The following is a 13,497-nucleotide window of genomic DNA, read 5'->3' as shown; positions in this document are numbered from 1 at the left end:
TGGATAGCAGATGTGGTTTTTTTTTTCCCTTGTCTCTAAAATACACTCCTTGTTTTAAGAGTTTCACAGCTGAGAACATGAAACATTTTCAGGTTATAGACTTTTCTTTTTGGTTGTCACAGAGGAAAGTAGTTCTGAATTCTTTTTTTTTTTTTTTAGGAAAATAACTTAATTTCCTAAAATCATCCCACACACAAACATCACACACACACAAAGAAGCTACTCTCCTTATAAACGGTTTGCAAAGTACTTTTCAGACATAACTACAGATAAGGATAACAACACTTACTTTTTTTAAAAAACTATAACAGTGAAGTGCTAGTGTTGCTGATCTCACAACAAAAGAACCTTTCAGGAACAAACATCTTAATATATAAAATATGCTTAGAAACAGGGAGATGTGGGAAATTTGTTATACAAGTGCAATATAATTAGAGCAAAAAGAAAGACCACAGTATAATCTCAACAAACACGTAAAAAGTTAGACATAATTATTCCACAGGAGAAAGTGTAAACACTTGACTATAAATAAATTGGCACAGAGTGTCCAAAGTAAAATTATCACCACTCTGAAAAATAAGTGTCTTGAAAAAAATACTCTACTCGTTCTAACATAAATAAAAATAGGTTGTCTTTTCTAACTGCACCTATGGGTCCACATGTTTAAGGTCACAAATAGATGCTTTTGGATATATAAAGGGGCACTTCGCCTGAAAAAGCAATCAGATATTAAATTTTCCATTTAAATATGGATATTCCTGTCTACATTAGCGTCAGACCTTGGGGTTTAAAAATCTCACCAAACTCAAATCTTCCCACAATATCTGTTTGTTCTCAATGTATCTTTTTAACCTTACCATATGTTCTAGGCTTGTCTGTTTTACTTGGATTCTAATATAATCTTTCTTTTCACAACGGATCAGAAAGTTTCCCGTTCCACCTTTCTGTGTCTTGAATCTCTGCCCTGGAGGAGATTCCCTCCCCTCCCCTCATGATGTTTGGTGATTTGTCAGTTAGAAAAAATCCAGATAGTCTAAAGTTAGAAGCCCAGACTCTGAGCTTCTGCCCTCATTCTTTCAAAACATGAAGATCTGTGGGAGGTGAATGTAGGAGAACTCAGTCTCCAGTGAGCTAAAGCAACAACCCCTAAAGGGATCCTAACACGTGGAGGGGAGGCCTGGAGGCCACTCATCTCGGTGCCTCCAGGAGGTTCGCCTTGCCTGGAAAATGCTCCCTACAAGCCCCAGGGCTCGCCAGACAACCCCACCCTTCTGGAGTCGGAAACCTTCCAGAGTCGCCCTGCCGACCGGAGAGAACACGGTGCGAGCCTCCTACCCGGTCCAAGGTCGTGGCGGCGGCCGTCCCGCTGCGCCACCGCTTCCTCCTCCATCGCCGCGGCGGCCGCCCGGGTTGGCCGCGTTTCACCCACTCCCGGCCAGGCGGCCCCGCGCCGCGACCCCGGCCCTACACATCCAGGACGTGGTTGAGATAGGAGATGTAGCAGATGGCCAGGCGCAGGATCTCGATCTTGGACAGCTTCTTGTCCGGGGGCAGCGTGGGCAGCAGTTTGCGGAGCTCGGCGAAGGCCAGGTTGAAGGCCTCCACGCGGATGCGCTCGCGGGTGGCGTGGGCCGAGCGGTACTTGGCCGTGGCTCGTCGGCGGCGGCGCTTCTCCTCGCGGCTCAGCTGCTGCGGGTGCGGGTAGAGCGCGGCCCGGCTGCCGCCCTTGCCGTCGCCTTCGGCCTCCTCCACCGGCTCCAGGTCCGACACGCTGCCCAGCACCTTGGCGTCCGCGCCACCCAGCGACTCCGGGTCCGAGGGCGCCGAACTGGGGTGGTCCGAGTCGGCGGCTTGGTCTGGACTCAGCATCATTTTGGAAACTGAGGGGGAGTCAGAAAAGCGATCAATAAAAGGAATGGGGGTCTTCTTTGGATAGGAGCGAGAGCGGGCGAGGGCCTAGCCTGCCGGGCCTCCGCGCGGCCCGGGCCGCCTCCCCAAGGCAGGACGGCGAGCTCCGAGGAGCGGACCCCGCGGGGAGGGAGCGCGCCGAGGCAGGCAGGCCCGAGAGCCGAGCCCTGCGCCACCGCCCGGCTCAGGAGCCAGCGAGGCCTCTCCTTGGCCCAGGCCGCATCCTGGACCTGACACCGAGGCCTGCAGGAGACCCACACCGGCCTGCGGGCCTGCTCCGGGGAACGACCGCAGGCCTGCGAGGCCGCTCCTGGGTTTTGTGCTTCCTTCGGCTAAATACCACTCGGCCATTCCGCCTCCCTTACTTCTTCTCCGACCCTGACAAACGAATGAATCCGAACGACGAATCCATCTGGGGTTTGCGGGGGGGCGGGGAGACGCGGAGCGACCTTCCCGCCCCGAGGGCCTGGGGCGAAGCAGCCGGAGAACTGGGTGCCCGCGGGCTGCGCGCGGGTCTGGGGCGCGGGGCGGCCGGGACTCCAGAGGAACCCAGCCCCGAGCGCGGACGGAGAGCAGGCGTCCCGGAGGGGGAAGGCTTCCCCGTACCCCTCGCGCTTCTCCGAAATTAATAGATGACTAAACAAACGTGGAGGCTCCTTTCAACAGCAAATGGACTCTCATGCCCTCGCAGACTCCCGAAGCACCATCTGTCACGCAGACAGCCACACACATCGGGGACCTAGGGACACGGCGACGTGGGATAAGACAATGCTCCCGCAGTCTGCCGACCACCTCCCGGGAATAGGTCGGCGGCCGGGTGGCTGCGGAAGGAGAGGCTGGGGAGGGAAGGGAAGGGCCGGGGAAAGGCGGGCGCCGCGCCTGCTGCCCCGGCCCGAGCTGCATCCCCGCCCGCAAAGTTTGGTGCTCTGGGGCCCGGAGTCGGGAGCCCTCAGCTGTCCCCGGGCGGCCTGGCCGAGGCCGAGCTAGCCCGTCCTCAGCCTTTCTCTAAGGATGCGATCCTAGAAAGGCCTCCTTGCCCGGCTCCTCCCGGACGCCTGGAGGACCAGCCCCGATCGCGCCCATCCGGGGAGGGGGCCGCTCCCAGCCGTGGGGCTTCGAGGAAATTCGGGCTTCGAGAAAGGGTCCGGCAGGCGGGGAGGCACCTGCGGGGGCTAAGCGCACCGATCGCGGGCACCGGGAGGGAGGACCAGGCTGCGAGCCCCGGGCCCTAGTGTGCCGCTGGAGGGATGCTCGCTGGAAGAGAGATCGAGTCGGCGACGTGCGGCAGCGTTTGCTCCTAGACAAAAGCGGGGGCTGTGCTATCCGCTCCCAGCACCGCACTTGCTTAGGAGCGAATTTGGCTCCAAGGCAGCTTTCATTTCCCTGTGAGGAAAACAAGTCCTCTAAGGCAAAATAAAAACAAATGCTCCAAGTGAAATACATGTGACTCCCTGTGGGCTTTTCACGGATACGTTTATAAGTAGAACAACTTGCAGCTACACCTTCGCCTTGAAAGGGTATAAATAAATAGGCGAGTAATGGAAAATCACAATAAATCACAACATAGTTGTAGTTCGGATAAAAAGTTCCTGGCTTGCCCTCGAAGCATGATAAATTCTTCTCCAGATATCTTTTTAAAATATTCGTAAATAGCATGTCGTGTATGCATTTTGTTTTTTCAGCCATTCACTGAAACACATCTATAAATGCGATATGAATCATCTAACTTAGTTCCAAGCTGGGAAAAAAATCATTTAAAGGAGGCTTACCTTGTAAAAGCCTTTTCGATAATCTTTTCTCCAATCTTTTAGAGTTAAAATCCCAGGGAATAGCAGGGAGAAATTCCGAAATATATTAGAAGCAGCAAATATTTATTACATTCAAAAATGAAAAAGCAGCTGTCATCTCGCTGGTGTCCACAGCGAGGGACGATAATATCTCAGGATGTGGACGATATGAATGATTGTTCACTTAGTTGATAGATCAAAAACGGCTTTTCCTTTTAATTGTTCTCAAACATTTCGGGAAATTCGTTGTTGATTTTTTTTTAAACGATGTGTTGAAAAGTCTCGTGCCTCTTTTCCTCTTCTAGGTCTCTATAAATAACAAAAGAGATGCAGAGATAAACACAATCACATCAAAGGGCTGATTCCTCCACTTTCTAATAGCGGAAGAATCAATAAGAAAGATGGTTAAGATAAGATTCCGCTCCCGTAGAACGCCTTTCCTTCCCTTAATACGACTGAGCAGAAACTGGGAAGTGCAAGGCAGAGATGCAATCTTGCTCAGAAGTAATTTTTTTTTTTTTTTTGAGATAAGGCTTTGTTCAGCTGATGTCTCCCCAGTTCTCAGGAACACAATACTGTAACTCGGGGCTTAGCTTGCCTCTTCCTCTTCCCTCATTTACTTGTATGTTGTATAAACAGACACATATTTCCAGTTTCAAAGTCTTTCAAGGCTTGGTTACATCTCCCACCCCCACCCCCTCCTTTCTTTACCTTGTAGCAAAATATATATAGTCAGTGGCTTGGAGATGTTTGGAGAAAGGTTGGTGAAAAGTGAACGTCTCCCGGAGTAACAGTGACAGGGAAGCGGAGAAAGACGCGAGAGGGTGGGAGAGCCAGAGCAAAGAGGCAGAGATGAGTGTGTGGCTTCTTGGCTCTCCTGGTACCAATTGATTCAGCCTGGAGATGGTGGAAGAGATAAAGGCTTAAGAAGGGGGATGGAATTTTTTTCCCTAAATTGATATTTAATGGGAAATCCTATTGGACAGAAACCTGGACATGAGTCACTTAATTGGACTTGACATCTGTCACAGTGTGGGAGTTTTCACAGCCCAAATATTTTAGCAGATCAGATTCCCACTGAATCTGTGCCATAAAATATAACAGTTGAAAGCAGTCCATGATAGAAACCTTAGCCTCTAATCAGAATCTCTAGACATAATCAGGTTATTTCTCTTTTTCAGATTATTGATGCAATATTTAAGTGCAAATAAACAACATATTGACTATGGAAAAATTCTCCTGGCACATTATAAAACCAATATCTTCCCTTAAAGTTTAGGATAATGCTTGTGTCCAGAACATGGAAATATATACTATGTATGGTGCTACAATAAATATATTCAGATATTTATTTGTAATCATTTACATTTTAAAAGACACTTCAACAAGGCTTGATTAAGCATATTCATATTTTTGAGAGATATCCTGCCACTGGACTATTTTCCCATATATGATAAGAACCTTTCAATAGATTAAGTCATTGCTGAAATTGAGAACAGAATCCAGGTATTGTAATTTCAAGGATCAATATATGAGACCATTCTACTTTTCTGAATATGTTTGTTTTTCTCTTCACCCATTCATTCATTAAACTTAAAATATGGCATGCTACATGTGTTTTATTGCAGTTCATTCTTGCTTATCTTAACATGCAAATATTTAGCTGTGTGGCAGTGCATTGGGCCAGGACATAAACACTCACAAATCATCGGTGTATTCCAGCACATAATACCTTTGCCTTACATGACCCCACAGCCCTGAATTTATATGCCTTATGACAAAAGGGAAAATCTAGTTCAACTATTGGGCCACTTTATAGAGACACTGTTAGTCACCATCAATTGCATATTATTTGTAATCATTTTAGCTTTTTTGATTGTGCAAGTTTAAAAGAAATAAAGAGTATTGCAGCCTTACCCCCCCCCCAACCTCCCCAGTCCCTGAGGTAGCACCTGCGGAGAGAAAAGTCCTCGCTTTCCTTCCTTGATCAATTTTGCCTTAAAAATGGGTTTTATCATCAGGGGAGGGGGTTGACCAGCTCGCCCCTAGGAGTGACACTCTGGTTTCCTCATGGCTGTCACCATTCCTGTTTGCTTTTGCACTCATTTGTCATCCTGTGGGAGAGTCCTGGACCAGAATGGGGGAGAGCACGGAGTGCCTCCACAGATAATGGGCACCAGCATTTTCCAGCCTTGCCTCTGTCCAGTCCTGGCACAGAAGTATATTTACATATCCCAGGACATTTAAGTGAAGGCAGAAGCCAGCCACATTTGGATGGCAATGGAAACAGGTGAGTGTATGAACTCCCAAGATAGTGAAGATGAAGGGAGAGGGGAGGTTTTCCCAGTCTGGCTAGGAGCAGTCAACGCTAAGCATTCACACATAGCCAGAAGCATACAAACAGATATACACCCACCGGTACTTGTACTCTTCACCCCCAATTACACAAGATGGTGGGCTCTATTAGACCACTACACATTCAGACCGACAGACTGAAAACCTGGTGGGTCTAATCACCATAGCTCACGAGGCAACTGGTAGAGTGGCAAGCAACTGGTTACCCCGGTGTTAGGGGGAGGAAGGAGAAATGGGGAGACCATCCAGGGCAGGGCAGATTCCGCTGTGGCGTGTGTGAATCCAAGCACACTTTCTTTTACATTCAGGCTTTCTGCTTTCACACTTAACAGCCTGCATGTGCATAAATTAACCCATGAATAAGACCATGTAAACAGGTACACACTCAGATCCACCTAGACACATGGTCATGGTCACAAACATGGGTTCACACTCGCACACACGCATTCTTTCTTCCAGGAAAGGCCCCACCCTTGCCTTTCCTAAGACCTCCCCAGCACAGATGGTCCCTCCTTCTGTGCTCCATAAGCGCTCTTTTCATATCTCCCTTAGAGACTACATTGTGTGCTGTGATTCTTGGTTTCCATACCTTGGTCTCCCACTAGGCTGTGATGCTTCTGGGGAGGACTGTGGCTCATATCGCTAGCACCCCTGTCCGAGTTTGACATGTTATAAGGACTCAGTACATTTATGGCAAATGACTCCCTGGGTACAGAGGCCCCCAGGATGTTTGTAACACAGAAACACTTCCTCCAAAGGACACCCATGGTTTCAGTTGTACCAGTTTTCTCTCCTATAGTAGTGAGGATAATAATCCTGCCCCACTCACTTCACAGGCTGGTTATGAATCTCAATGTATATGAAAGTATTTTATAAAATACTAAGCACCAGGCAAATAAAGAGATTATGAACTATTACTCCTAATAGTAAATAATATTATTAAATCAGTGGGGAAGTAGAAAAAGCCAGACTTCCTGACTCTATCATATGCCAGCTGTGTGAACTTAAGTGAGTTACTTAACTTTTCTGGACCTCAGTTTTCTATCTGTAAAATGGGAATAACAAAAGTATGTTATGTTATATATTTTTCCAAAGATGAGCAAGATAATCCGTGTAAAGTGCTTAAACAAATGCCTAGTTTATTTAGTCTTTAGTTTATATATATATATATTTATGTATAATATATTTAAATATATAATATTTAGTCATGCCAAATAAGTGTGGGTTATTAATATTGTTAATAACAGATTCTTGTTATTCAATATAAATATATATAAATAAATACATAATGAGAACAGGAAATGTAAATGAAATTACACAAAATATACACATATCCAGTGTGTGTGTGTGTGTAACTGTGTGTGTATGTATATAAATAGATAGATAGATATGTATATATCTGGCAAGTAGCCTAGAGTGAGCACTTTCCATATGTCAAACATAGGTCAAGGGACTTCACACATATTAACTCATTTATCTTCACCACAAAGCCATGAGGTAGGCCCTGTTGCATACAAGGAAACTGGGACACAGAGAAGTAGTCTATTCAAGGTCACATAGTTAATAAATTATAAGGCCAAGGTTTAGACTCAGGTGGTCCAAATTCAGAAACTGCAACCACTATGCACTACTGCTTCTATGGTCATGGTTTTCTACGCAAATATACTCAGGCAGAAGAATTACTCGCCAAATGAAATGCATATTTTGAGGGAGAAGTATATATACACACAAAACATATATAAATTACCACATTTTTCATTCAGAGGTGGTCAGAGAGTCACAGTAAGCTTTGAATACTTCCTGCGAGTCTTGTATTGTGCCAGACACTGTCGGACTACAGAGGCTTTATAATCATTTGTTAATTCAACTAGACAGCTATTTCCAATCTGTTTTCTTAAATTTTGCACTCCATCAGTAAAAATGTTCAGCATACATATCCAGTGCATGTATGTTCATTATTAACAAACTTTATACATGTACTATTGTAGTAGCATATTCTGTAATTATAAAGCATATGCAAAAAGACATTTTAAAAGGGCGATAAACATAAAATTAGCAGTATTTATAAAATAATTTTATTTATTATCATACAAAAACCTCTTAGCAGCACAAGATATTGTTGGTAATATATAGTTTTTTTAAAAGCAATAAGCTTTACTTTACTACAGTTATTGGTTAATCCTTTGAGATAACATGATTTGATGGTCTGGTTTTAAGCTCAATTTATTTATTAATGGTTAATATGGCAGAAAAAGATGTAATACAAAGATTCAAATATCCAGGGCTTCCCTGGTGGCGCAGTGGTTGAGAGTCCGCCTGCCGATGCAGGGGACACGGGTTCGTGCCCCGGTCGGGGAAGATCCCACATGCCGCGGAGCGGCTGGGCCCGTGAGCCATGGCCGCTGAGCCTGCGCGTCCGGAGCCTGTGCTCCGCAACGGGAGAGGCCACGACAGTGAGAGGCCCGCGTACCGCAAAAAAAAAAAAAAAAAAAAAAAATCCAAATAGAAGATCATCATTGATTGTACTAAATTATGATTCTCATTTTTCTATCTTATCTATCAAATATGCCAAATAATTTTGAAATTTGGTTAGCAATTTTCTTTTAATGTGAATTATTCTTTTTAACAAAATGGGTTCAAAGCCCTGACACTCTTTATTTGGAAAAAGTTTTTAACAGTTTGGAAATTTCTATTTCCAAGTGTTTTAAGTGTTCAGATACAAGAGATTTTAATATGTGGCATATTTCCATTATTTCAGTGGCAAAAAATGATGTAACGATAGAAAAATGTCCAAATATTTCTTTTCAAAATGCATTCTCCACAGCACAAACTTTTTTTTTAAGTTATCATTTAACTCCTTTAAAAATATATATTTTACTTAAAGAGACACATTGAGCGTGAGTTTATTTTTAATCTGCTGGTAGCATGCTATTACAACCCTTTATCATCAAAGAAAAATAAATTTGGAACGTTAATCTTTCTCTTTAATATTGATTGATTGATTGATTGATTGACTGTCTGGGTCTTAGTTACAGCATGCGGGATCTTTCGTTGCCGGGCACGGGCTTCTCTCTAGTTGCCATGCGCTGGCTCCAGAGCACGCGGCTCTGTAGTTGCGGCGTGCAGGTCTCTAGCTGGTGCTAGCCAGCATACCACCTTGTGGGGCAGCAGAATATATGCTCTCTTCTAGTTTTCTATATTGCAAAGATTCACCCATACTTCAAAGGACTCATATTTCTAAAACTAAGTACATGGCTACATCCTGTACCCTTCTGTTCCAACCTCCTTATGGAAAATTCTTGCAGTGGAATTACTTAGTGAATCAATTTTGTTTGTGATAGAGTCTTTGGCCCCAGACCCTATATTTATTTGAATTAAAGCAGTCATTTTCTCAGTGGTTACACCTCCACAGTTTTTCCATAAATCATTTTTTTATTAAAGATCATTTCAGTTGTAAGTGTATCTTCTCCCATACACTTTACCTTTAATGCCCTCTTAAAAAGAGAAGTTTTTCATGTATTTCATTATTGAAACAGAATCTGTAAAGTACCATGAGCTGAAGCATGTTAGAAATAGCTGCTGTTCTTTCATCCAACTAAATAGCAAACTTCCAACACCATATAAATTGGTCTAATACTTGTTTCTTCACATCTTCAGCAATGTTTCTCAAGCATCTGTCAGTGGGATTTGCTGACAGGGGAATGCACTTTACTTTGTCACCTCATTGGTGACATTTCCAGCAGAGTGTTTGGCTTTTGCTATAAAGTAAGAAACCTCAAAAGAGGCTTCTAAACATTTATCATTATATTTAGTGAAATGTTCATAAGTACTAGACCTTGGGCTTCCCTGGTGGCGCAGTGGTTGAGAGTCCACCTGCCGATGCAGGGCACATGGGTTCGTGCCCCGGTCCGGGAAGATCCCACATGCCGCGGAGCGGCTGGGCCCGTGAGCCATGGCCGCTGAGCCTGCGCGTCCGGAGCCTGTGCTCCGCAACGGGAGAGGCCACAACAGTGAGAGGCCCGCGTACCGCAAAAAAAAAAAAAAAAGTACTAGACCTTGAGTGTGGCATGCTTTTAAACATCACTGGAAAACTCAAGAGATTTGCATTCAGCTTTTGGATGCTTGATTTTTAAAATCAGTTCATTTAAGTATAGTTTTTATAGAGTAAACTTCACCCTTCCCAGATGTTCACTTCTATGAATTTGACAAATGTATACATTCATATAACCATCACAATAAAAATATAGGGCATTTCCATCACCCCCAAAAGTTCCCTGTACCCCTTAGTAGCCAATCCCTTGTTCCACACCTAGCCTCAGACAACCGCTAATCTGATTTCTGTTCCTGTAGTTTTGCCTTTTCCAGAATGTCATAAAAATGGAATCATACAGCATGTAAACTTTTGAGCCTGACATCTTTTGCTTAGCATAATATTTTTGAGATTCATCCATATTGTTGTATCAGTTGTTCCTTCCTCTTTCATACTGTGTAGTAGTCCACGGTATGGATATGATACAGTTGGTTTATCCATTCACCAAGTTAATAGACATCTGAGTTGTTTCCAGTTAGATACTAAGAATATAGCTAATAAATCTGGTATAACTATGCACATATAGGTATATATGAGGGCATAAGTATACAGTTCTCCTGGGTAAATAACTAGAGGTAAGATTGTTGGCATATAGGTATATATGAGGGCATAAGTATACAGTTCTCCTGGGTAAATAACTAGAGGTAAGATTGTTGGCATGTATGGTATTTGCTTAACTTTATAAGAAACTGACAAACTGTTTTACAAAGTAGTTGTATCATCTGCATTTTCACCAGCAACACTGCAGGTGTTCTGCATCTTCGCTAGTATTTATTATTGTAACTCCGCGCTTCCACTGTAGGGGGCAAGGGTTTGATCCCATCTGGGAACTAAGAACCTGTAAGCCCCACAGTGCAGGCAAAAAAGAAAAAAAAATTACTCATTTTACTGTTTCCAGAACTCTTTACATAATTGTGTAGATACAAGTTTCTATCTGGTAACATGTTTCTTCTGCCTGAAGAACACTCTTTACTGTTGATTACAGAGCAGGTCAATTGGCACTGAATGTTCTCACCTATTATTTTTCTGAAAATGTCTTTATGTTCCTTTTGTTTTTGAAATATTTGCTTTAGATATAAAATTCTAAGTTGGTAGTTGTTTTTTAATTTTTTCTTTCAGTACCTTAAATATGTACTTCATTTCTTTCTGGTTGCATAGTTTTTGATAAGAAGCCTTCCTTAATTCTTATCTTTGTTTTTCTGTATATAATGTGTTCCTCCCTCTTATCCCCCAGCTGCCATTGAAATTTTCTCTTGATTTTAGGTTTTCAGCACGTTGATTATGATGTATCTAGGTGTGCGTAAGGTGTTTCTGTTTGTTTCTTTGGCATATATCCTCTGTGAGGTTGTCTGGGCTCCTTGGATCAGTGATTTACTGTCATTCATTATTTTTGGAAAAATTTTAGCCATTAGTTTTTCAAATAACTTTTCTGCCACGTTGTCTTTCTCTTATCCTCCTGGGACTCCAATTTCAAGTATGTTTAATACTGTTCTAGCTCTCTTGGATGCTCTGTTCTCTTGTTGTTACTGTCATTGTTTTCTTCTTCTTTCTCTTTGGATTGTTGTTTGGATAATTTCTATTGACAGATCTTCAAGTTAATTGATTCTCTCAGCTGCTTCAGTCTACTGATGAACATGTTGAAGACATTCTTCATCTCCAGGATTGGGTTTTTCATTTCAAGCAATTCCATCTTCCCTGAAATTCACCATCTATTTATGCATGCCGTTTACCTTTTCCACTATATCTTTTTAGATATGAATCATAGTTGCTGTAAAGTCACTGTCTGGTAGGTCCAACATTTGGGTGTTACCTGAGTTTTCTCCTGTTGATTGCATTGTCTCTTGACAGCAGGGTGTATGTGCGTGTGTGTGTGTGTGTGTGTGTGTGTGTGTGTGTGTGTGTGATATTTTTGAGTAAATACCAGACATTACATGTAGCACAGGAGAGAATAAAATAAATACTATTTATGCCAGGAAATGAGCATTACTCTTCTTCTCTTAGGCATGTGGAGCGTGAGTCAGGAAAGTCAATCTAGTCAAGAGTTGAGCTGGGTTTGGGTTTTATTGATGCTATGCTTCCCATCAGTACCCCACAGACTTCAAATTCTCCTAGTGGTGGGCTGTCTTTGCCTTGTGCTTAGGGTGGGAACTGTTACGCCAGCGGCTTTTCTCAGGATTTTGGCTCCACCATGCCTTTCCTGCATGCCTGCATCACAGAGAAGATCCCTCACCATGTGCTTGCCCCATCCCCAGCTTTAGACAGATGGTGCTTTGTTACTTCCATTGGGGATAAAAGAATTTCCCTGTTGTTCTACCCCAGTCTAAGGGGGGAGCCTATGTACTTGAGCCTCAGGTGCAAGTCCCCTCTCTGCGTTCCTGCTCCTCCTGCCTATGGCAACCAAGTTCTTCCTTGTATTTACACTCGATGTTGAGCAGGAGTTTGCTTCCCCTCTCCCAGCGGTAGGAAACCTCTGCGTGATATTAGTTTAGGATTTGGGGCTCAACATGGCTTTGTGCTTCTCCCCTAGAGATACTCTTTTCTTATGCCCTTCCTCCCTCCCACAATGCATCTTTTTCTGTGCCTTGGGCAACAATCTTTGCTGCTTCTCCCCCAGAAGCTTACAACTTTTGCTTCACATGCAAGAAGAGTCTGGGGAAGAGCATGGTGTTTTGTGTCTGACCCTCACACCTGTCAGTTACCTTCTGTATACATGTTCTATCTCTAGTCTTTTTATGGGCACTCAATAGAGGTCCAAAAATAAGAGTCTGTGAACAGTATGAACTCCCTTGGGTTGGGGCTTTCACTATTCTGGACTGACGCACTTGGCCTTTGGCAGTTCCCTAGAATTATAGCTATTTCTTCTTCCCTACTTGTGTCATAGACTGTACCTTATTCTCATGTGCTCTGCCATAGGTGAGAGAGTTTGTGTCTCCTGTCTCTCCTTAGAAGCGTTTGTCTCTCTTTGGAACTCAAGTTGTTCTATTGTCTTGTGACCTCAGCTTTCTGATAGGTTCAATAAAACTTTTTTTTTTTTTTTTTTTTTTTGGCTGTGTTGGGTCTTCGTGGCTGAACGTGGGGTTTCTGTAGTTGCGGTGAGCGGGGGCTACTCTTTGTCGTGGTGCGCAGGCTTCTCATTCCGGTGGCTTCTCTTGTTGCGGAGCACGGGCTCTAGGCACACAGACTTCAGTGGTTGCAGCACGCAGGCTCAGTAGTTGTGGCTCGTGGGCTCTAGAGCACAGGCTCAGTAGCTGAGGTGCATGGGCTTAGCTGCTCCGCGGCATGTGGTGTCTTCCCAGACCAGGGATCGAACCTGTGTCCCTTGCATCGGCAGGCAGATTCTCAACCACTGCACCACCA

At 43.9% G+C, this 13,497-nt stretch overlaps 1 protein-coding gene across 1 annotated transcript; it reads right to left on the bottom strand.

The window, feature by feature from the left end:
- Positions 1-1,464: 1,464 nt before the first annotated feature.
- Positions 1,465-1,872, bottom strand: NHLH2 (nescient helix-loop-helix 2; the record flags this gene model as incomplete). The annotated part of the gene is made up of 1 exon (XM_082864658.1): positions 1,465-1,872. The coding sequence occupies one exon, from the start codon at positions 1,870-1,872 to the stop codon at positions 1,465-1,467; it is 408 nt and encodes a 135-aa protein (XP_082720784.1).
- Between the last annotated feature and the right edge of the window lie 11,625 nt (positions 1,873-13,497).

The sequence above is a fragment of the Leucopleurus acutus genome (assembly GCF_964270905.1).
Source record: "Leucopleurus acutus genome assembly, chromosome: 2".
NCBI lineage: Eukaryota > Metazoa > Chordata > Mammalia > Artiodactyla > Delphinidae > Leucopleurus > Leucopleurus acutus.
Note: the sequence above shows the minus strand (reverse complement) of the source record. Positions and strands in the feature narration are given on the sequence as shown.